This window comes from Lontra canadensis, unplaced genomic scaffold, assembly GCF_010015895.1.
Source record: "Lontra canadensis isolate GAN:19392208 unplaced genomic scaffold, GSC_riverotter_1.0 scaffold38, whole genome shotgun sequence".
NCBI classification, from domain to species: domain Eukaryota; kingdom Metazoa; phylum Chordata; class Mammalia; order Carnivora; family Mustelidae; genus Lontra; species Lontra canadensis.
In genome coordinates, this window is record NW_022631032.1 from 6,429,270 (window position 1) to 6,453,212 (window position 23,943).

General features: G+C 50.9%; 1 protein-coding gene across 1 annotated transcript in view; it reads left to right on the forward strand.

The window, feature by feature from the left end:
• The first annotated feature begins 2,295 nt into the window (after positions 1-2,295).
• The window catches only part of SEMA5B (semaphorin 5B), a 46,107-nt gene continuing 24,459 nt past the window's right edge, over positions 2,296-23,943 (forward strand). The window contains exons 1-4 of the mRNA XM_032869512.1: positions 2,296-2,483; positions 10,330-10,530; positions 15,766-15,865; positions 18,951-18,996. Coding sequence (XP_032725403.1) covers positions 10,377-10,530; positions 15,766-15,865; positions 18,951-18,996 — 300 coding nt within the window. The 5' untranslated portion in view covers positions 2,296-2,483; positions 10,330-10,376. The remainder of the gene's footprint in view (positions 2,484-10,329; positions 10,531-15,765; positions 15,866-18,950; positions 18,997-23,943) is intronic.

Below are 23,943 nucleotides of genomic sequence, written 5' to 3' on the forward strand. Positions count from 1 at the left end.
CCTGCACCCCCCCCCCATCATTTTAGGAGCACTGGCTTTCTGGGTATCGAGAAACCTCGCTCAGGAGCGGGAACAGAAATGAGCCCTCCTTTGCAAAGGTTTATGTCAAGCCAGTGAATCTGTCATTGAAACCCCAAGGAAACCTGGGCCTTTCCTGGATTCGCCATCTATTTTTGAGTTGTAGGCATGTTTTCAAATGCAGTTTACATTTTATACAGCAACTGAATATCTGATAGCAAAATGTTTCCACAGAGAGAGCTTGCCCATGGGAAGGAGAGAAAGGTGGCAGTTCTAATGAATAGATAAGCTTGATTTGTGTTTGGCAACATCCTTCGCATTTAATTCCAGCAATTAAAGTAGGCAAGTCTGTTTTCCTTTTCCTTGCAAAAACAATAAAATATTACAGAATGTTTGGGGGGGGAAAGTCCCTACTCGTTATCATACCACCTTTGTGGGACCACCATTGCCATTCCTAATACTGATCTGTGCCAGGCATGAACCGAACATTTGTTCCCCTTCACTTGAGCTGCTCTGCAAATATGAGGCAGAGTCCTGGGTCTATCCCGTGCAGCCCCTCCCACACCGGTTCTCTCCTCATGCATTTGGTTCATCTGCCTCTACACATGTGCCCTCTCCTACGGAGCTCGCTTGCTTTCCCAAGTGATGTGAACATTCCCTTTGTATTTTTGTTTTCAATTCTTACCTTGGGTGGACATTCTTTGTTCCCTGGAGCAAGCCAGGGATCTAGGATTATAAAGACAGAATGGCCGTGGGCTGTGCGTTAGAGGGCTCTCATTTGCAAAAGATCACCGGAGCAGCCTGAGTGCTGAGAAGCTCACGAGGCTATGTCAAATAATGCCATTTTCCAGCGTGATGTGCGCTAAGACTGTGCAAAGGGCAGGCTCTGGAGCCTGACGGCCTGGGTTCTGACCTGGCTGACAGTTTGACTTTATGCAAGCTAGTTAATTGCTCTGTGCCTCAGTTTCTCCATCCATGAAATGGATATGATAATAGTATGTGCCTCCCGGGGGTTATTGTGTGGATTAAATGACAAAACGTATGTGCTATGATGAGTGCTGTGAAATGTGTAAACCTGGCGATTCACAGACCTGTACCCCTGGGGATAAAAATACGTTATATGTTTATTAAAAAATAAATAAATAAATTTTTTAAAATGGCAAAACGAGCATAGAATACCACCTCATATACGGTAACATGGTCTCTGTTGTTGCTATTTATTTAGTCTTGGTTTCCCCACCACCTCCCTGACCAGTCTTGAGCTAGACACTCTCCCTAAAGCCTCAGTCTTCTCATCTGTAAAATATGGGGTTGAATGAAATGATCTTCAACATCCCTCCTGTTCAATTTTCTGTGCTTGCCTTTTTCCTTTTATCTTCCATCTGGGTTTAACTGCAGCTGGGGGATATGGGTGGGACTGCAAGAAGGAATACCCCTCACTGATGGGGCAAATGCCTCGCCTGGAGTTCGTGAGGAATAGACAGGGGAGAGGAGAACCCAACCAGGACCTGTTCTAGCCTAAGAGCCGAGAGCACCTTGCAAAGGCGGGGAATGAACTTGGTCCTGGAAAAGAGGTGGGGGGTGCTCACTCCCAGGTTCCAGAGCTGAAAAGTGCTGGAAAGTCTTTCTGAGCCTCTATCCCTCCCCCACCTGGTCCTAACCTTCCCTCTGGGCCCCAGTTGTCCAGATGGTCTAAATGGGAAGAAAAGAGGAAAATCCGTATCCAATCTGCTCTATTCAGAGCAATGGGAAGGAATCTGCATCTCAATTTTATCTTTGTGCTGAGCTTGGCTAAGCTTTGCCCCCCAAGTGGTGAGTGATGGGTGGGTGGAAAGATGGCATTGGTGGCCCCAGTGGGGGAGTGAGGGGCGCCCCCACGCCTTCCCCTCCTTACCAAACCACAGACAGAATGCATTCTTTCCTGTTCTTGGTATCCCCCTGTTTCCTCTTCTTTTCTTTCCTTCTCTTTCTCTCTCTTTTCCCCGGGCAGGCAGCCAAGTGGAGATTTTGAATGGTGGCAAGAAGGGAGGGGCCGGGAAGGAGGACCAGCGGTGCACCCTTCCTGAAAGGTCCTCAAGGGTTCCTGGGCTGAACATGAGGTGGGCACAAAAAGAAGAGTCTCATTCTTTCCCACCCAGCCTGGCCCCTGTCAGTCCTGCTGTGCTGGGGGGGTGGGGTGTGGCTGTTAGCAACGTGGCTGAGGTCTGGACTCTGCCCTGTCTGCCAGCTCTGGAATTTCCTTTTCTGTAGCCGCTCAGGACCTGGAAAACTGGGTCCCACAGCCCCAACTCACAGGAGACTGATTTGCAGTAGGAAGTCAGTTTAATAATTTATAGCCAGAAAGTGCTCTCCCTGGTTGGGAAGCCAACGCAGGAAACCAAATGAAACTCTGAAGGCTGCCTGGAGAGAATGTGGAGTTAGGGCTCTGGAAGGTGCCAGGAGGGCTGGGACCCGATCTCCTCGAGGTAGGATGGCGTGTGTGTAGTGGCCCAGAGCTTGGGCTTCTGCAGCAGACTGTCTTGGGTTCAAATCCCTCCTCTCTTATCCACTGGCACTGGGACCTTGGGCGTGGTCCTCAGCCTTGCCAACCTCCACTTCCTCCTATCAACTGTGAAGGATAATCCTTGAATGATAGCAAAGGCATCTCTCAGCGATCTTGCCAAATGGCCATGAAGTCTTGCACGGAAAGAACTTAGCACTCTACCTGGCATTTCTCAGTACATAGCAGCCTTGTTTATGTAAGCCCTCATCCTCAGGGTCATAGGTTGTCTTTTCCTTTCCGATTCCACCCTTTTTACCAATCAAAAGAAAAGGGTCCCCGGCCTCTCTGGAGAGGACCCCCAGCAACAGCAACGTGAGTGGTCTCTGTTGCTGCCTTGATTAGGCTCTGGGACACAGAGCCTTTCCCACCTCGTCCCCCAGTCCCTCCCTGCTTCTGCCCAGGACCATCACTTGCATTTGAGCTGGGGTGTCCTCTGCAAGGTGCAAGTGAGGCCTCAGATCCACCGTGCTCTGGGTGTGGGGCTGGGGTCTCTTGGAGCAAGAGGCGCCCACTTCCATTCTCTGAGCTGCCCAGCAGGCCAGTGGCCAGCTCTGACCCATTGCTCTTTCTGCCACCGCCACCTGATTTCCCAAAGCACAGATCTGACCTCATCCTTCCGCTGCCCCAACCACCAACTAGTCCTCCTTTTCAGCAGAAGGAACCCTCCTGATGTTGTAGGTTTTCGTGAAAGTTTGCCATGATTTGGCCTCGGTCTTCCTCTCCAGACTCAGTGTGCCCTGCCCAGTTCTCCAGCATCCCTAGCTTATGTGAGGATGGTCCAGGGTTGAGTGCTGTTTGCCATTCCGTCCTTCTGGAATGCTCCTTGCCCCTGATGGCCTGGGAAGCTCCCCAGTTCTCTCCTTCAAGGAGTACTCCCTTCTACAGGAGGCAACATAGACCTCCAGTCCCTGGCCTTCCTCTCTCTTCCCTTTCTCAGGACACCTTGCACCTTTCTGCAGACCTTCCTTAGAACCTCCCTTCCTGCTCATTCTCCACTCAGGCCTCCCTCTCCTTTGTAGGACTGTTACCTGCAGGACATGGGGACGGACCCTCTTGTCTGTCCCCGTACTGAATGGCTTGGTCAATGAAGATGGTCTCCAGTGTGACGTTCAGCTTCTCGCCACCGCAAGAAGGCCTGGACAGTTAGTCATGCAGCAAACAGTGGGGGCCACTTTGCGTTCTATGGGAGGGTGGGATTCGTGTGCCCTCTCTCTGTCTTTCTCTCTCTCACCCGCACACACACTCCGCCCCTGCCTCCCTCATCCTTTGCCCCAGAGAGAAGAGCAAAGGTCCTTTTGTCACTGGGTCTCCCAACAGCTCTGGCCCTGGTCCTCTGCCCTTCCCTTGCTCTCCTGCCCTCGAACTCAGCAATTCCATCCCCTCCCCTGGTTGCTGCTAATCCTCCTCCCACTGTCTGTGCTGGGAAAATGAGCCTGGGAGAAGTCCCATGGAAGGCGAGGAGTCCTCAAGGGAGTGCCTGTGTGGGTATTCATTTTCTCTCACACACAAGCACAAGCGTCACATGCCTCCCAGCATCATTAGAGTGATCCCATATCGAGGACCGCAGGGAATTGGGGCAGCAGCAGGAGAGAAGGCTGCAGAAGCTCTGGCCCATGATTCGGAAAAATGCTTTCCTTATCACTGACGGTTTCCCAAAATAGCAAGAGTCGGCTGGTGCTACGGTTCCCTCTTCCCCACTCCTCGAGAACCCTGCCACAGTGCCAGTGACACGTGGCTCCGGGGCAAGACAGAGTGCAGGGTTTCTGGGTCCCCTTACCAGTCCGACCCTGGGCCCCGGCCGCTGTGTCTATCTGGTGATATATTGCTCCTTGGAAAACGGTCTCCTCTCCTCTGTTGTACTGTGAGCTCCTTGAAGACAGGGACCATACTTTTGTCCATCCCTTGCTTCCCCTGTCTGTCCGGACACCCGCATAGCAGGTGTTCAACTAATGCTCAGGCAAGTGTGGTATAAGTGACACTGAAGACACTTCAGTAACTAGTGAGGGTTTTATGTGTACGAATACACTCATACAAGGGGATTTCATAAAGGGCCTACGCTGTGCCAGACTTAGTTCTCAGACAGCGAACTATAAGCCTCATTTTACAGGTAACAAAAACGCCAATCTCCACAGACCTCGTGGGCTCCTGAGCTCAGGACTACTGCCCTCCAGAAGATCGGGAATGGGGGGGGCCTCTGCTACGCACTGCCTGTGGAGAAATTCCCAGATTATTTTAATGTTAGGTCAGACAAATGTACTAGAAATAGAAATTCCTGTTTGTCTGAGGCATATCTGGTTACAGGAATGAAAACCCGAACTGTATAGGATAGGAACTGTGTGGGATAGGCGATCCCTGAGACCTGAAGAATAAGGGCTTCAACGGATGGGGAGTGAGTTATTCAATAATAACAACAACAACAACAACAACAACAATAATAGCCAACAACAACAACAACAATAATAGCCAACCCCCGTGCTCTGTAGTTTAGGGCAGGTGTGTTCTAGGGAGGGGCAGAGAGAATTTTCAGCAGGCTTCATGCCCAGCGCCAAGCGCAATGTGGGGCTCGATCCCACGACCCTGAGATCAGGACATGAGCCAAAATCAGGAGTCAGACACTTAACCCACTGAGCCACCCAGGTGACCGGAGCCGTTTTAAGCCTCATTCAATCTTCACAACCCCTCTCCGAGACAGGTGTCACAAGTCTCCTCATGTCACAGACAAGGGAACAGGCACAGAAGTGTCATGGGCAAACATCACAGCATGAGGTTTGGAGGGGGGCAGACCAAAGCCTACTGATTCTGTCACCCTGCCAGGTCCCACCTACCCTCTTGCACCACCATTCGTATCATGCGGCTCAGGGAAGCCAATGTGGCGCCGTCCGTCCCAGCTGTAGGCCAAGTGGGGAGAAGGAAACCCATCTCGCCTGCTTCCGCAGAGGCCCCACTGATGGCTTCCTCACGCATCGCCCTGGCCATCCCTGTCTGGTCTGGTCCACTGGTAGAGGCTTTGAGCAGGGCACCTTGCCCGCAATGCCCACCAGTGCAGAGGCTCCTTTAGGAAGGAGGAGGCAAGCATGCACACGCAGAGTCGATAGTGTGACGCAACTCCGGGTCTGACATGACTCTGGCTGACTTAAGCAAACGTGGAAGATTCTATTACAGGGATTGGGAAGTAGGCTTATGCCTCATGGAAGTAGGAAGTGTCAGACTTCAGGAAATCTATTAGCATTCCAGAGAGTTTCTGTTGTCTGTCTCCCGCCAGGGCTGGCCATCTTCAGATGGCCATCTCATCGGCTACCCCACTTATCTCACGTGACAGGGGGAAGACAGACACCCCACAGGGCCCATGTTGTTCCTCGAGGTTTCCTCCACAAAGACTGACTTGACCCTAGGGTGGGAAGGGGGTCATACTCCCAAATCGCCACGGGAGAGCATCTGATTGGTCTGTTTTGACCACATGACCATCCTCTGTGCGTTGGGCTATCATGGTGGGGATGGGTGTATGCAAGCCTGGGGGGGCTACCCCCTTGACCTGTGGATGGAGGGGAGATAATTTCCAAAGAGGGACCCTTAGGGGTTGGCAATCCCCCCCCCATCACACACACACAGTGTCTTACACTCTGCTCACGAAGACCAGTCTTGTAGGGCTCAGTGATGTGGGGATGGACCATCTTTCTCCTTTATTCGGGATGGCATCCTCGACTTCGGCTGACATTCACAAGGCTGCAAACCCTGGCTTATCAGGCTCTGTCCCGTGACCAGCAGCACTCCACACTCCGGCTCCATTCCTCGCTGTCTTGCTCATTCTGTCCCTCTTTTGCACCCGTCTTGGGGTCTGCTGGCTTTCTTACCAAGGGCAGAGGAGGTCCTTGAAGGTGATGCCAAAAGAGGCCTGTGCATGTGTCCCCACGGGATCCCTGAAGTCAGCTCCTTGGCCCCAACTTGCATTCCCAAGACTCGGAACGTTCATCAGAATAAAGGCTTTTCCTGTCTCCTCGCTGATTAGCGTTCGGTCTGTCTTCCTCTGGGGGCCTGTCTGGTCTGTGTGCAGTGTGCATGTCTCTCTCTTCCTCTCTTCCTCCTCCCTCATTTGAGTGGAGCTGATCTGAAATCAGGGTCCTGCCCCCCACCCACTCTTCCCCACCCCCATTCCTGTGTGCCGTTCCCTTCTCGTCTCAAACAGCCGCAGCGCTGGGCGGTGCAGGGGCCCAAGGTGGACCAGGTGATATTAATCTAGTAATTATTGATTCAGGAGGGACTTGGAGGACATATTTACATAAAAGCCATGATGTGACTGGAACTTCTGCTGTGGAAATTAGGTACTTTAAGGCCTGTGGCCTGGAGGAAAGATGGGGCCAAGGGACCGTGGGGAAAAACGAGGGGAGGGCCGTTGCCATAGCATCTCAGGTGAGGGGCTGACAGAGGCAAAGCCCCAGCTAAGGTCTGAAAAGATAGTATTTGCCTCTGTGTCGAGTATCACCCGTGAGATGTTGTTATCGGTCAGTATCCCCCCAGGAAACAGATGGCACACTCAGATCGGGACATGGGAGGGCAGTTTAATAAAGGAACTATTTATGAGGGTCTGGGAAGGGGTTGGGAGCCTTATGGGACTGCTCATTGGGCTCTACCCTGCAGCTGGTTATCAGGAATAGCCCTAGCCCCAGGCCAAGGGAGGAAGGGCCAGCCGGGTAATTGTTGAAACCGGGGGGCTTAACCCTGACCTTCTGGGGGGAAGGGGTGCAGCCACTCACTCCGCTCCCTCGCTTTTCCCTCCTTCCTCCCATCTCTCCCAGTGCCTCCATTGACCAAACAGAGGGAAGGAGTCCCCTGTTGCAGTCCAGGCACTGAGTGGGGAGGAAGGGACAAAGTAGAGGGACAAATAGAAAGCATCTAGCACAAGTGCCGAAGGGCAAGAGAAAATTCTGTAGCAGTGCCCAGCCCTGTGCAGCAAGAAAGACCCCGTTCAGCTCTCAGGAATGACACCATGCCAGTGGCCATGTGAAAATCACTCCAGGGGGTATGCCTGGACCAAACCTCCCTCCCGGTGGGTTTCCTGGAAGAGGGATGGCCAGCTCTCCTGGGGAGGAACAGAGAGTCCCACGTTTGCCACTGAGGCTCAGGGGACCATGGAGGTGCTCTAGGGACCAATGTCCCATGGGATGCGGGATGGGCCAGGGTAAGGGAGAAGGGGGCTCTGCTGAGTGCAGAGTCCGCAGAGTCACCAGTGGATTTCCTACAAAACTCGAAGCAACACAATGTCAGGTGTTAGCCCATCTCACACGTGTGTGCCGAAACAGGCAGGAAGAAAATCATCCTGTTCTCATTTTCTAGACCTAGAGTAAAGCAACGTCAATAGGAAGGGAAGAAATAGGAGGGGTTGGGAGCAAAGGGTCTTAGAGCGGGAAGGACCCCCAGGGATCTCTAGTCCCTGCAGAAGTTTGTTGGAATCCCCTTTGGGATCACTCACCTGCCAGACCCAGGACCCCACCCCCACTGCAGGTGTTTCTGATTTGCTCCCACCTCCAGCCAGAAATCCCTGACCTGGTGCAACCTTGTATTTCCCAGGTAAGGATGTGACTCCAAGGAGGGGTCACAGGTGAGGGATGTGCTGTCACCTAGGCTTGGTGACGGGGAAGGAGAAAGGTGGGAGCTTATTCAGAGGGTCTGAGTCAGACTCCAGAGTAACTGCTGTGCTCCCCCACATTAGACGTTTTAGGGAACTAAACTAGCTTTTAAACGGTCTTTAAATTTTTTATGGAATGGGTAATATTAAACATACTTAATAATCAAAAGCGAAAATAACATAAACAGGTGTATGTTGAGAAGCCTCGATCATGATTTTTCTGCTTATAGTTAACCAGCTTTACAATTAGTTTGGGTTTATTTATGTTAATGCTAATACAAGCATATATAAATATATAGTCTCATTTCTACCTTCTTCTTCTTCTTTTTTTTTTTTTTTGCACGCAAAGTTGCATACTATTACACTGTTCTGGTTTGTGGGTTTTGTTTTGTTTTGTTTTCTTCACTTAATATACCTGGAGATTTCTCCCTACCAAAATCTAGAGAAAAATCACCATTCTTTTCTAGAGCTGCATAGTATTCCATCACAAATATATGCTGTAGCTTATTTAAGTGGTGTCCAGTGGCTAGATAGTCGGTCATGTCCCCATCTTCTGTTATTTCGAAGAATGCCCATGGGATCATCTTGTACATGAATCACTTTGCATATGTACAGGTGCCTCTTTAGTCTATTTCTGCCTCTCCATGATCTCTGGTGAAGGAGCAGGTTTTACGTTTCAATTTACAATCTGTAGCAGATGGGTACTTATATAAAATTCAATAAAAGTGAATTACTGGAGAAGTGAATTGACAAAAAAAAAAAACTAGGAAAGATACAAGCCTCCACATTTTATTAGATCCAATGGACATAAAAATTACTCTGTCGCATTACCATAACGTTTTTTCAGCACTCCCTCTCAAGTTTCCGCGTTTATCTTACCCCAAAGTCGGTGCAGGTTGTGCATGGTCACTGATCCATGGACCACACTTGGAGTAGCACGGGTTAAGACTCCCAGAAATCAGGTCGAAGGGTACACACCTCTGCCGTTCGGCCAGACTCCTGTCCCTGGTGGTTGTACTATTCTGCACCATGGTTTCTACGAGCACTCCCTTTCCCACAGCCTCGCCGAAAGTGCCATCTAACTTGGATTTTTTCTAAAGTGATAGGTGAACAGTGCTTACCTCTGCTAAGTCTTAATTTGCTTTGCTCTCATTATTTTTTTTAAAGATTTTATCCATTCATTTGAGAGAGAAAGAAGGACAAAGAGGGCACAAGCAAGGGGAGAGGCAGAGGGAGAAACAGACTCTCTGCTGAGCAGGGAGCCCAGCATGGGGCTTGATCCCAGGACCCTGGGATCATGACCTGAGCTGAAGGCAGAGGCTTAACCATCTGAGCCACCCAGACACCCCTGCATCGCTCTTATTATGAGTGAAAATAGGGTCATTCATATTTTTAAGCCCTGTTTGTATTTATATTCTTGGCCCATTTTTCTAAAGGATTGTTGATCTCTTCCCTCCGGATCCCCAGGAATTATTTGTGTATTAGGAATATTAGCCCTTTTCTGTATTGCAAATATTTTTTCCTGTTTGTCACTTGCCTTTTTGATTTTGCTTGGTATTCACTTTTGGGGGAGGGGGGCCATGCAGAAGTTTGGGGTTTTATGTAGTTAAATTTGTCGATCTTTTCTTTAACAGCTTTTGGATTTTGAGTCATGGTTCTCTATTCCAAGGTTATAAAGAATTCTGCCCACATTTTCTTCTAGTATTTTTATGATTTTATTCTTAACGACTAAATCTTGTATCCAGTTGGAATTTTTCCTAGTTACAAGGTGTGGATTATGGATCCAAATTTATCTTTTTACGAATGGCTACCCTCTTGTCCCAGCTCCACTTATTAAAACCCCTAGATACCACCTTTATCATGAAAACTAATTTTAAGCCATTTGGGATCATAATAGAAAAAGCTCTGTAATTTGTCAGTTTTATCCAGAATACCATTACAAGGGAAATTAGCTCTCAAGATATGATCTATTAACTTTGTGTTACAAGGCCGAGGTAAACTGTAAGTCACATAAGTAAAATATAAATTTATTTACGCCGACAAACAAATAGAGCCCCGGGGGACGGCTCACAACCTTGGAGAAAGCGGGGAGAAGTGGGCGCTGCTGAGGGAGCGCGTGGTGAGATTCAGTATATTTGCCTTGCAGATCTTCCCTGCCTGCCTCCGGGAGCTAGGACTGCGGAGGGGCCCACCATGGTGTTCCTGGGACCCCTGGCTATTACCCTGTTGCCGCCCAGCCTCACACTGCTGGTGTTCCACCTGTCCAGCTCCCAGGAGGTCGCCCCTGAGCCCGGCAGTGAGCCGCAGCTGTGCAGCCTGAGGGAACACCCCACTGTGGCCTTTGCAGGTGAGAACCGCTTCCCACTCGCTCCTGTTTCAAGATGCCTGGTTCTAGAAGGACTTAGGTCTGGATTCGGCAGGGTCTCCAGCTCTCAGAAGTCCCGGATGTCCCCCTTTGGGGATAGATGTAAGAAGGATGGGCAGCGGTGAGCTGGAGGGCTCTGATTTGAGTCTCCAGACTGTTTGTTTAAGCTTTCATCCATGTTCACCAGGAGGAGGAGGGCCCATTTCTCTGGGATCCCTGTTAGAAGCAGGGGTGTGTGTGCCCTGGTTGGAGTGGGCAAGGGTTCTTTGGCCATTTCAGTTCTAGCTCTTCTGGAAGCATGAGCTCTGTTTTGTAGCTCCCCTGGGAGGCAGAATGAAGATAACTCACTGCTTAGGAAGTGCTGGAGCTCTCTGGAAGCTTCCTGCTGCTCTAAGACAGTTGCAGGGACTCCTGTCTTCGGGGCCCTGGGAACCCACAGGGACGGGGGGCTTGATGACTAATAACTTCCTTTGCTTGTCAAGGGAGGGCATGAGATGTCCTATTAAAGTGTTTTGCAGACTGGGATTTGTGAATTGCTGGACATTTTCTGAGGAGTCTATAAATTCTCAGTAAAAGTTTCTAAAATGAATATACGTGTATTCAATGATAATATAAAGCCCAAACAAAACACAAATACCAGAACATCCCGGATGTCCTGCCATAACCTGGTGGCCAGTGTGGGGCTCCCCGGTGGGGCCACGATCACATCGACCCTTCCAGAACCGTCACCTGCATGGCAGCTCATGCTGGAATCTGCGGACGTAACTTGAAGGGGTCCCCGGGTTCATAAGTCTAATAAACAAACACCCGCCCTATTTCCACATCACAATGACCCTAACAGGGAGGCAGGGCAAGGATGGTCGATCTCCTTTAACAACTTGGAACACTGAAAAAAATAAAATAAAATTAAGATGTTAAAAAAAAACCCCAATTCAATCTTTTCCAACTTAAAAAACAAAAAACCCAAAACAAATGGGAGGGCTGAGGTATAGAGTTTGGAGAGCTTTGTCTGAGGCAGGACTTAAGGGCGGGCATCCAAGGGCTCTTCCAGCCCCCATGGGGGAGTGACCAGAGCTCCTTCAGGGCCCCTGGGCAGGAGGATGAGAAGCCGTCCTCTGGGATTCCACACGGCTAGTCAAGGGGGGCAAGATGGAAACTGGAGCGGAAAAATAAATGCAAGAGTCTGAGGCTGGCATGGGATTTGGGGGGTGGGATGGGTTGGGAGGTGGCAAAGTGGGGGAGGCTGGGGTGGTTTAGAAGTGCAGGATTCCCAGCTGTGGGCTGGTTCCTGTCTGGGGGAGGAGAATCTGCTGTCTTCTCAGGGCTGTCTTGTTTGAGCTGGGATCCAAGGCTTTGAAGGCTTAAGTGGATTAAAGTAAATTAGCAATGTCCTTAAGCCTACAAAACACGAGAACACTCTCCGACTTCTGATGGCTCCGAGTTCTGGTGCCTGTCACTGAAGGGAAGGACCAAGTAGGGGACAGAAAGGGTGGGATTCCGAGGGCTGTCCTCTTGTTGGACGCCTGTGGCAGCTGCAGATGGGCCATTTCCTCTCAGGGGCCTTGCTGGGGTATGTAGTTGGCCTAATTCTGGGGGCAGGGACAATGGAAGGAGAGCACGGGAATTCCTGGCCCCCCCACCCCCACCAGGCTGGTCTATACCTGTACTGGAGCCAACTGGGGAGGGAGTGGTAGAAGATGTATTCCTCGAGTGCCTGGCTTCCTTGTCACCCTTTTTTTTTCCCCCTTGACACCATTTTTAATCTGCAGGTGTATATCACTTGAATGAAACTAACTTTCCGCCTACCCTCTTTCTGAATGGAGAAATGAGGCTTCAGCTGACATAGAGTAACTAGGGAATCCCCTTCCCCCCAGCAAGCAGAGATGGTCCATCATCTAGACTGACAGCCTAGGAGAGAAGCATTGTGTCTGCTTCTCCCCGCCCCGCTCCCCTCAGCCTTCCTGGCCTGCCCTCCACCCACCCAGTTCTCTACTCTGACAACTTTGTTTAACCATTCACCAAATTTTTTATTGAGCTCTACTTGAAACCAGGGGCAGAGCTGGGTGCTGTGGGACATCAAGGGAGTGAGAGTCCCCTTTGGGTACTCGAATACCTCTTGTTCCTTACAGGTCACTCCCTTTGGTTCCCCAGAGCTATTGGTCCTGGACCAGGACTGGATTTTTCATCTCCTCGCATCTTTTAGTACCTCTGAGCACACACGAGGGACTCAACTCGTGTTGGGTGACTGACTGTGTTCTGGGTGATGCCACGTTCCAGAGAAGTTGCCACACGACCAAGCCCAGTGCCAACCCCCAGCTCCCAGGATCCCTTCAGATGTTACATTTTATTTCTGACTGATCAGTAGGCTTCCAGCCCTGTAGCTGTGAGTTCCCTTCTCCCCTGACACCTGGCTGATCTGCGAGTAACCCCTAAATGCCCTAGAGGAACTGCCAGTTGCAGAAACCTGACAGGCATTTTTCCATTTCGTAAGGTTAAATTTTCTCCTATGGGTTTCTTTTAAGGGGGGCCCACCTGTGTTTGTCTTTGGCTTGCACATCCTTCTTTCTGCCAGAGCATGGAATTTCTAGGAGGCAGGGAGAAGCCAGTATGGAGTTAACACTGACAGTGGTTAATCCACAAAGTGGGTAATTGAATTGACTATAATTAAAATCACAGGCGCGTCATGGAGAATGTCATTTTTCTCTTAAAGTCACCGTCCAAAGCCTTCACTGCACACGGAGCTCAGAACGTGCTTGGTGTTTTAAAGACAGCCTTCCCTCTGGTCCTGTTTGCCTGTTTAATAAGAGGAAGCTGGCTCCCTTCCCGAGACAGCTCCCCCAGCATCATCGTGCTGCACCCGCTGCATCTCTCTCCCCTCGCCCCTTTCCCCTTGCCCTTGTCAGGGGGTCCCTCTGGGGCCGGGGGAGAGGGACAGAAACTGGAAGGGGCTGCCACACTCCACTCCTATCCCTGCCCCTTCCTCCCGTTGCCAGCCACCCCGCCTCCTGCTCTGAATTGTCTTCCCTTCCCCACCCCCCACCCCAGGAAAGGGCCTGAGTGGAGACCAGGCTGAGAATTCCCCAGACAGAGTTCTTCTGGCTTGCTGCACACCCATCACACTACCTCCTCCCCGTTCAGCTGTCCACACCTGGAAGATCCCATCCGAGGGGAAGAGGAGAACTGAATGAAGTGTGACCCAGTTGCTACTGTTGGGGAGCATGCAGTCTGATGGGGACAGGCAAGACCCGCATATTCCCCCCCTGCACACACAGAAAACAGCCTTGAGCACATTTAGAGCAACAAAAACATACAGTGTGAGTAAACCAGACAAGGTAGAGAGAATATGGAACAAAATAAACTCAGGGTGGGGAGATTACAATCCAGGAAGTCTTCCTGGAAGAGGAGGACCCTTGGCTTAGTCTCTAAGGTAGTATACTATCTGCCAGGATTTTTGAGGGTGGCCCTGAGGTCTACTAAAAACCCAGCCCACCAGACGCCCAATCTACTCCTTACACCGGTATTGCTCAGATGGCTTTGCAAATTCATCACGATCCTGGCTAACCTGCAGTCACCTGCTGAGGGCCGAGGCAGACCCAAGGGGTTTGCTACATTTTGCTGCAGAGTTTCTTTCTTCCTCTTTTTTTTTTTTTTAATCATGCATATCACAGTTTTCTGAAAAACATCCAGCTCACAAAACCTCGCGTTCTCCAGGGAGCGATTAAGTGTTTGCCTATCGTGCAGAAATGAAGGGCTGCTTTTACTCTGTAGTGGAGGATAATGAGCAATGATTTATTTCCCCTGGATTACACACACACACACACACACACACACACATACACACACACACACTCCTCTGGACCTTCTGTGAGCCAGTTGCTAATGCACTGCGGGGAGACAGCACAGGGTCTCACATTTCCCCCCTCATCTTCATCCCCATTGACATAAAAGTTCTCTGCCCCATGGCTTGCTCATTGTTGGCCAGGTCCCTCCCCCTACCCCATGAGGCCAGGGCTGAGGGGAGCTATTAAGGGACTGTGGACCCAGATAGGAGAGGGGGCTCTCCAGTGGGAGGGTAAGATGGAAGTTGAGCTAGGCACTGTGCCCCAGGCATACCCTCCTCAGATGACTGCCCATCCATCCAGAGGGCTGTGAAGTCTCTGCCCAGCCCCCAATCTCCTGGTGGGCTTTGGCCTTCCTTGGAGACAGGACTCAAGACTGACCACACACGTCCCTGTTATTCCCACTTCCATGGAGTCTTGTCCGAAAACTTGATTCTTCATATACAGAAGGGAGTGAATTACTCATGCATTCACTAGACTCCTTTCAGGCACGGGGCAGAGCCTAAAGATCTAAGAAGCAAGATCCTCCCTACCTCCCAGAGAAAACAACAGGACTAGACCCCCCCAACAAGATGGGGACTTTGATGGCAGTAAAGTAGAGACCTTACTCTGGCTTGGAGGAGTCAGGGAAGGCTTCTCGGAGGAGGTGTAATGGTGATGGGGGTGAATAGGACTGTTCCATTGAGGAAGCACAGAGGGGCAAAGGTTTGTAGGCTTCCGTGAAAGAGATCTGCGCAGTGTTCTAGTTTAGTGTGGCTGGGGTGGTTGTTTGAGGGGGATGTAAAAGATGAAGCATCATTCTCTCGGTGGGTCACTAAATAGTTAATGTATCTGGCATTCAAACCGGGAAGGAAGACAGTGAGTGCAGAACCCAAAGGCCTTCCCAGGAATTGCAACTTTTCCTTGGGGCAACTAGGAGCTAGTAAAGGGTTCTAAGGACTCGACTGGCATGAGTGGAAGCTGGGCTAGAGAGGATGCTCTTGGCACCAGTCGAGGCAAGAGACCCTAGTAGCTTGGAATGGGAGCGGAGTACAGAGGGCAAGAGGGATGGATTTCTTAGAGGTGGAACATTCAGTTGTGAGTGTTTTTAAGTGCTGGGAAGGGTCTAACGGGAGTCAAGGATAATTACAGTTTTCCCTTTGGATGGCTAGGGGTTAGGGGGACCCCTTCTCCAAACTAGGGAACACAGCAGGAACAGTGACAACACCCCCACTTCCTGTCCCCCAGATGGCTGCTCACAGAGGGGGCAGGTGGAACCGAGGTCTCAGGGGTGCCCCTGCTTCATTGCTCCCTGACTTCATGCTGACTTTAGCTCTTCCATTCTGGGGGTGGATGCTGGTACAGCAGTAACCAGAATGGTTGCCTCTCCCTCCACCAGATCTGAAGCCATGGGTCTTTAACTTCACCTACCCTGGAGCCCGGGATTTCTCCCAGCTTGCCCTGGATCCCTCCAGGAACCAGCTCATCGTGGGAGCCAGGTAAGGGGGTGTAGGAGGGCTGGTGCCACCAGTGGCGGTGTGCTTAGAACTGGGTGGAGGGAATATTATTTGGGATGAGACCACTATGGGCAGACCCTCTCTTGGGCCCAGGTTCCTTTTCTGTATCTGAATGTCTGTCTCCCACAAAAGGAAGCATTAGTTGAAGCAAGGTGGTGGGGAGCAGAGGTGGGAGGTGACCTCTAGATCTCGGCAAGCCATATTCCTTCATGGTTGGTAGTTACCGAGAGCAGAACACCTGCCGGCCACCTTCTACCCCCTGTCCCTACCCTGCTGCCAGGACTGCTCTGTCCATGTCCTCCCTGGGAGCTCCCTGCAGAAAAGGTGCCCAGGAGCCCCCTGCTGGCTGGCCGGCCGCCTGCACCTGGGATGCCGGACTCGGGCCGCCAGTATCTCCTGTGAAGCCCTTCACTTCCCTCTGCACTGCTCATCTTGCTGAACCGCACTGTTCCTGCTCCACGGGGCTCTACGGGGGACTTGTGGACGCAGTATGGAGTAGAACAGAAGGACATAGCTCTCACAAAAGCATGGACCATCGACTCTAGAAGGGAAGGGAGCTTAGAGACGTTCACTCCAGTGGGTCTCAAAGTGTGGTCCCTGGCGGGCAGGAGCAACAGTCCCTGGGAACTTGTTAGAAATGTAAATTCTTGGGCTCCACCCCAAGCCTGCTGAATCCGAAGTTTGAGGGTGGGGGATCAGCAATGTGTTTTAGGCAGCCCTCCAGGTGAGTTTGATGACTCTCAGGTTTGAAAACCACTAGTCTAATCCAACTGCCCTTGATTTAAACATGAAGAGGCAAGGGACAGGAGAGAGGGAGGGGAGCTTCCCAAGATAACATGATAAGATGACAAGAGGGTACCACACACGCAGGAGAGCAGCCACAGCATGTAGTAAATGATGCATGTAATAAGTCACTTCATCTTCACATTTGCCTCAGGCAGGGTGTTCTGTGATTATCCCCATTGTATGGACTGGCACGCTGAGGCTTGGAAGGGTTGGGCCACCCGCCTGCATTCACTCTGCTCTTTCTCACCCACTCTAGGGCTTTCCCGCTCTGTGAGCCTGCCTGTGCCCTCAGAGACAGGGAAAGTCAGGCCTGGACTTGGTCCCTCGCAGCCCTCACAGGAAATCAAGTGTGTCCTCAGTTTCTTCTCCCCCTTTCTCTAGGTCACTTTCCTTCCTCCTTTTCTTCTGCTAGACTTTTCCCCCATTCTTTCTGAGCCCCTGGGTCTCTGGCATTCAGGCTGGGATATTTTTCACTCATGGATACCCTGTCTTATTCCATAAGGGATTTAGGGGCTGGTCAGCCTGCAGAGATCTCTCTCTGTTCTCATCTCCCAGAAGAGCAGAGTGCGGGCAATGCTGTGATGAATGATTTTTGATGGGAGAATAATTAATAAAGTGATGCAATGCTTCTCCTAATTTTTTAAAGCTCTGAGCAGATGCTGGTGTTCCCTGAGAGCAGAGCCGGAGCCCATCTGTCCTCAGGCCAGGACGGAGGGGGTGGGGAAGTTCTGCAGGGCAGGGGCTAGGGAGGTCCAGCAGAGGTCTGGAGCCAAGGTCAACGGGGAGGCCTGCCCAGCCCCAGCACAGCGAAGAAGCTAAGTGGAGGCTGGGCCTGGAGCCACAGCTGGGGAAGAGAAGCCCCCAGGCTGAGGTCTCCTTCAGGCCCCCGGATTCCTACAGCAGGACCTCCCTTCTCCTGCTGGCGCACTCCACAAACTTCTCCTCAATTCTCTTCTCAGTACAGCTGAGGTAGGCCAGAGAGTTCTAAAGCAATTATTCCTAAACACTTCAGTAACCAAAAGAAGAACGGCCAAAAGAAGACATTAGAAGGAAAGAAAGAAAATTCTTAGGGAAAACCAAGACTTTACATCTGCTTGATATTAATAAAGCCTCTTAGCACATATCACACCATTCCCCTGTCTCACAGCACTGTGAAATGAGAAAGGCAGGTGTTTGTTTCTCCATTTCCCAGATGCAGACACTGAGGCTCCCAGAGGGTGCCCAGCAGGTAGCCGAGCCGGAATTCTCCCTGCTTCTGCTGAGGGGTCTGCTCAGTGAGCCTGCGGTCACTTTTGTGTGGCACGCTGACCAGTGGCCCTGCCCCCCTCCATGTCCGTGATGAGTCATAGCTCCAAAGTCCATGCAAAGCGATGTCCCTGGTGCCCACAGCTCACTTCTTTTTTGCTCTGTGGAATGTTCTAGTATCTGGATACACCACAGTGTATTGACCCGTTCACCCACTGAAAGGCCTCTTGGTTGCTTCCAAGTGTGGGCAATTGTGAATCAAGGTGTGAAAAACATCCATGTGCAGGCTTCTGTGTGGACACGTTTCCTTATTTAAGGTTTTCGAGCATCAGGCCGATGGGATGAAAACAGCGTTTGGGGTCGATGAGGCTGGCAGCGCTGTGTGGGCTGGGTGGTGTGGGACAGGAATCGGGAGGGGACGGACGTGGTGATCTGGGCAAGAGGAGACACGGTGGTCCAGGGAGGTGGCTGTGGGAAGGTCAGATCCAGAATCCCTGCAGGAGGGACGGCAGGAGATGACGAGGCAGACGGGACTTGGAGGGGCCCAAGGCCCTACGTCAGGAGAGATGACTGGCCTGTCTGAGGAACGGAGTGCGTCGGGCTGGAAGGAAGGAGATGGCTCATTAGCAGAGGTCCATGAGGCTCCCAGTTTAACAGAAGTGGGCTCCCTGGCTGGGAAGATGGTGGTGGGGCTGCTCCCTGGGCCTGCCAGCACCGCCAGGGGGCAGGAACAGTGTGGGCTTCGGGACTAGACAAGTCTGGGTTTTAATCCCAGCTCCTTTGCTTACTGTCTCTGCTACTCGGACCTTGATCCAACCTGTTTCCTCATCTGTAAATGAAGTTTTCTCTCTCTACTCCCGGGGTTGCTGGAAGGTCAAAAGAGCCAGTGGGGGTGAAGCTCTCCCTGGGGTTGGCCTGCCATAGGCCCTCCGCACACTGCACCCAGCCCCACATGAAGCAGGAGCCAAGAAGCTGCTTCCTGGGGACCTATCAGCAGAGCCAGCTTGACTTACAATTTCTGTCTCTGTTTTCACAGGAACTACCTCTTCAGACTCAGCCTTGCCAATGTTTCTCTCCTTCAGGTACATTTGCCTCCTTTCTCTTCCCTTCCCTTCCCTTCCCTTCCCTTCCCTTCCCTTCCCTTCCCTTTCCTGTGATTTCCCTGGGGTTTGGGAGCTGGGGCTGGGGTAGCAGAGGGAACAAGATTCAAAATTCAGCCCTTAGGGGCAAAAACAGGAGCCCCATGGGCAAGGACTCAGACTGGCTTCCAGGTAACTGGGAGAAGGTAGCTGCAGGTGGGGACATGGCCACATAAATACGGAGACACCCCGGGGCTCCTGCATCATGGAGAGGGGCTTCTGCTGCAGGAGAGAAGGAGAACCTGGGTAGGGATGACCAGCTGGCCCTGTTTGCCTGGGAACAAGGGGTCCCAGGATGCAGGAATTATGGTGCGAAATCTGGGACATTATTGGGCAAACTGGAATGGTTGGTCCTTCTTAGTCCTACAGGAAGGTCTGAGTTTTGGCCTCGAGAGAAAGGGTGTCCCTGGTTCCTTTCTTAGCTTGGCCTGAGTGATCCCATTCTAACGCAGCATTTTCACTGAGCTGTGATTGATTTATTATCTGCTGCCAACAAGGACTCCCCAAGCATAATTCCCTAAGTGCTCTGGGAGGCATTTTAATGGGACTCCTTGATCCAGAACATTTATCCCAGATTGAGAAACAGATGTCAAACCACCTCTGCAGAGGCAGAACATTCTAGAAAAAAGTCCATCTCTTCCTTAGTGAAGGAAAAGACTCAGTTCTTGTGTCTGGGAGGCTTGAGTGTTTATTTCATCAGAACTGGGGTGGGGGCGGGCAGGGGCTCTAAGACAAGCAGACTCTGACCTCTAGAGCTCACAGTGTAGCCGAGACAAGATGATGAGTGCCACCTCGGACCTTATTAAGGAACGGTTATAGGAGGTGGTCAAGTGCTGGGCTGTTTGGTACAGGATTTCACAGCAAAGGGCATTTGGGGAAGGGGCACCTCCTCGGTGAGCTGTTGTGACATTCTGGTCTGGTTTCTTCCAGCTGTGCCTGGGTGTCTACCCACAGGGGCCACATTGCAGCTGGTTGCCAGAGGGGCGGTGAAATAGAGCAGGAAAGGTGCAACCATCAGAAGGGAAGGGCCCAGAGGACCTAGGACAAATTGAAAGGAAAATGCCATTCGTGCATTTATGGGTCCATCTATCCTTCAGTCCTTACCTTAAGCAGCCAAGCTGCCCTCCATTCATCCACCCACCCACCCAATAAACATTTATTGAGTACCTACTGAAAACTGAGTCTGGTCTCAGGCATGGTACTAGGCATTTGAGATCCAAAGGCGACCCAGGCTCAGTCACTGGCCTCAGGAATAAGCAGGTGAGATCACAAATGATTCCTTGTCCTGGATGGGGTATCTGTGGCACTGTCCTGGGTCTGGGCTACAGCAGCTTCCAGTGGCCTGCCAGCTTGGTAACAAGCAGGCCATCCAGAACTTAGTCACCTTTTGACAGCCACAGAAAATGAAGCCAAGATGCCAAGCCCAGCAGGTCAGGGCCTAGGGAAAGTCGGTGCTGAGGTGGTTGGAAGTGGGTGGAAGGAAGTGGATCCAGGAGCCCTGCCTTGAGCTCAAGCAGTTGGCTTGTTATTATTAGGTCCCCAAGGTCTGCAAATGAAGGTCTTCTAGGAGCAGCACTAGAGCAGTAAAGCGGTCAAAGAGAGGAGAAACGGATGCACAGAGATAAAAACGGTGCAGTGGGAAGCATGCAGGGTGGGGTGAATGCTAGGTTCAGCAACGGCCCAGAGGCATGAGGAAGCCATCAGGCTCTGCATGGTCTGCAGAGCTTTCTCGGAAAGCTTCCCTTGGGCTGGAGCGTGAAGGATGGGGGTTTGCCAAGCAACAGAGGTGTGAGATAGCATGGGGTGCTGAGGGGCCCAGTGCTCAGGATCATGGGGTGTGCCTGGGAGAGGGGTGGCAAGTGAGGCCTGGGGAAAGAGAGAGGCCACCCTGGGGGGTCTTCGCTGCTGAGCTGAGGAGTCTATATATTAATTTGAATGCAATGGGGCTCACCAAAGTGTTTTAAGCAGAGAAGTGGCATGACCAGTTTTGGTGTTTAGATCACTTGGTCTGGTGCAGGGAATGGATTAGTGGAAGAGCCAGTTAGGAGGCAACTGCCAGAACCCAAGTGAGTAGTGGGGAAAATGGAACTAAGGCAGTGGAATGGGGATGGAGAGAAGAGAAAGATCTTCAGGGGACAGAAACACACAGGGTCACAACATCAAACGCACCCAGCACAGTCTTCCGCGTGAAGGTGACCCCTGGAGTTGGGGAAGTTAGCAGCCCTGGAGGGCTTAGCCAAAGGCTTGAGCCCCTGTGGTGCCATCTAGGTTTCTGGCTTCCAGAGCTGGATAGCATAGATCAGGTTGGGAATGGAGCTAGCCTGATTAGTGGCTAGTGGCTAGTGGCTAGCCAGTGGCTAGTGGTTCACCCTTCGCTGCCCACTAGAACCATCAGGAGAGATTTAAAAAACACTGATGCCCTGGTGCCACCCTCAGAAATTCTGACTTGATTGGTCAATGTACAGCTGGGCACTGGGATTTTTTAAATCCCGGATAATTCCAGTGTATAGCCAAATTTAGTATCTTTTCTGTAGGTGCTGCCCAGCTGGTTTGGCCTCCCCAGGTGTCCTTGACAGCAGATCCCGGGTCCCACACCTGATCAGATGTTAGGACTCTCTGGCTTGCTGATGAGGCCTGGCATTGGGTTCATCCCTCTCTGTGATGACCTGGCCTCAGCCCTAGGAAGAGACCTTATGCTGGCCCCATAGGCACACTGGGGGCTCACACTAGGGGTGGGGCTCAGCTTCAGTGGTGGCAAATCAGCCACAGGTGCACCAGGAATTGGTTTTACCACCTTACCAGGGGGTCTCTTTGGAGCCTGATCTCAGGAGTCCAGAGTGGATTCTCCATGACAGAACTCAGGAAAGGAATAAATACTTTTCATGCCCACATCCCCACTGTAGTGAGTACCTTCTGGCCACAAAGTGGAGAGAGGGAGAGAAGTTGGAGTAAGCTGCGTAGCATTCCCTGGAGAGGTTGGGGGAGAACCCCGGCCTCCAGTCCCCTGGTTTGTCATCTGGCCTGGTGAACAAGCCCTGACTTTTGACCACAGAAGTCTGACCTCAGCAAGTGCCCTTCCATTGCCCTCTCTGGGGCTTTGGGTCCCTGCTTATAAGCTTTCAGTCTGCAGCATCTGCTATCCAAAGTGGAGCAGACCACTGCCCACAGTAGAGAGGAAGGGCCCAGCAACCCCCCTCCTGCCCGGCTTCCTCTACTCCCCATATGCCCCGGGGGTCCCCATGGCTCTAACTCTCCTTACAGCCAACTGATCACCCCATTGGCCCCAAGGTAGGATTTAACCAAACTTAAAGCTCCATGCTTTATTGATAGTTTAAATAATTAAAGAAAAATCTAAATACAAACAGTTTATGCAAACCAGCGTCCATTAAAAGGACTTCTAAGTACCTGACCCCTATTAAACAATTTATGTAAATGACTATTCCTTCAGGAAAATCGAAATGCTGAGCGTGCTAAAGGGAGGGGAGATGCGTGAGGCAGCACAGAAGGCGTGTGTGCGCGTGCACGAATGTTTGTATGTGTGCGTGTGCATGTGTGTGTGTACTCATGCTTGTGGACAGGGAGGGGAAGTCAAATCACCTCATCTATGGAGGTCGTTTATTAGTGTAACTTAAACTGGTTTGGGGAAAGAAAAGGTGACCAGTGGTCCACAGTGTCAGGGGCTGCTGTGTGATGAGCTAACTTGGATTTGTCAATTTTCTGCCCTTTGCTGGAGGGGTTCCAGGGGATGAGTTGACTGGCGGCCTAACTGCAATAGATTTATGACCTTGGGCTGCCAGATGTCCTGAAAGTGCAGAAACGCGGACTGTTCTGCACATACGTGTCAGCACACATATGGGGCTTTGTTCAGCCTTGGCAGTGAAGCTGATTCTGAGCTCTCTTCTAGTTATCGCTACATTCTTCAGCCTCGTTTGGCAGCGATCAAGTTCTTTGAAAACTAACCTCTGCTGAATAGTGGACTTAATGCTCAGAGGATATTTTAATGTTGAGCCATTGTCACTGGCGGCCAAGGGAGGTGCTGAGTCTCTGCAAGGAGTTCTCCAGTTCCTGACCAACTCGTCCGTTCTCTCCCATAGCAAAAAACCATGTAGTTACCAGAGATTGCCATACTGGAATTTCTGGGACGGTCCTAGTTTAAAGCTTTATGCATGGCACATTGCTTGATCATACATGTCTATCTCCACATCTTCACAAAAACCCACTAAAAGGACGGTGAGGAATTTTTAATTGTTCGGATCCACAATGACAGAGAGATGTCAATGGAGAAGAGATTAAACACATTTCAGGGAGATGGGACATGGATGGACAGTCATAACTGATTCAGCAGAGCAGAACAGTTTACAGAGGAAAATATGGCAGAGAAGTAAGATCAGAAGGGCTCAGAAATTGGGTTGCTAGGTATTGTGGAATGTGAGGATGACGTATAATGATAAGACAGGGAACTAGTTGAATGAGAGGTTAGAATCCAGGGCTCCTATCCCATCCCACATAGCAGTCCCATCATCCATTTTACCCCTCCCCCAACAAAGGGAGACTAAGACCCTTTCTCTAAAGAGCTAACTGGTGAGTCTCCAAAATTTAAGACTCCAAGAAGGCTAAAGGACACTCATAGGGTATGCAGCTAAAACAGTGTTTCTCTCCTTTCTCTCTTTGTGCAATTATTTATTGAAGAAACCTGGTCATTTACCCTATAGAGTTTTCCACAGTCTGGATTTTGCTGATTGCCATGCAAGTGGTACATTGTAACATGTTCCTCTATTCTCTGTATCATCTGTAAATTGATTGCTAGATCTAAAGACTTTATTCAGTTTAGATCGTTGCAAGATTGCTTACTTTGTAGATATTATTGTGTGCTTTTTTTAGGACACACAG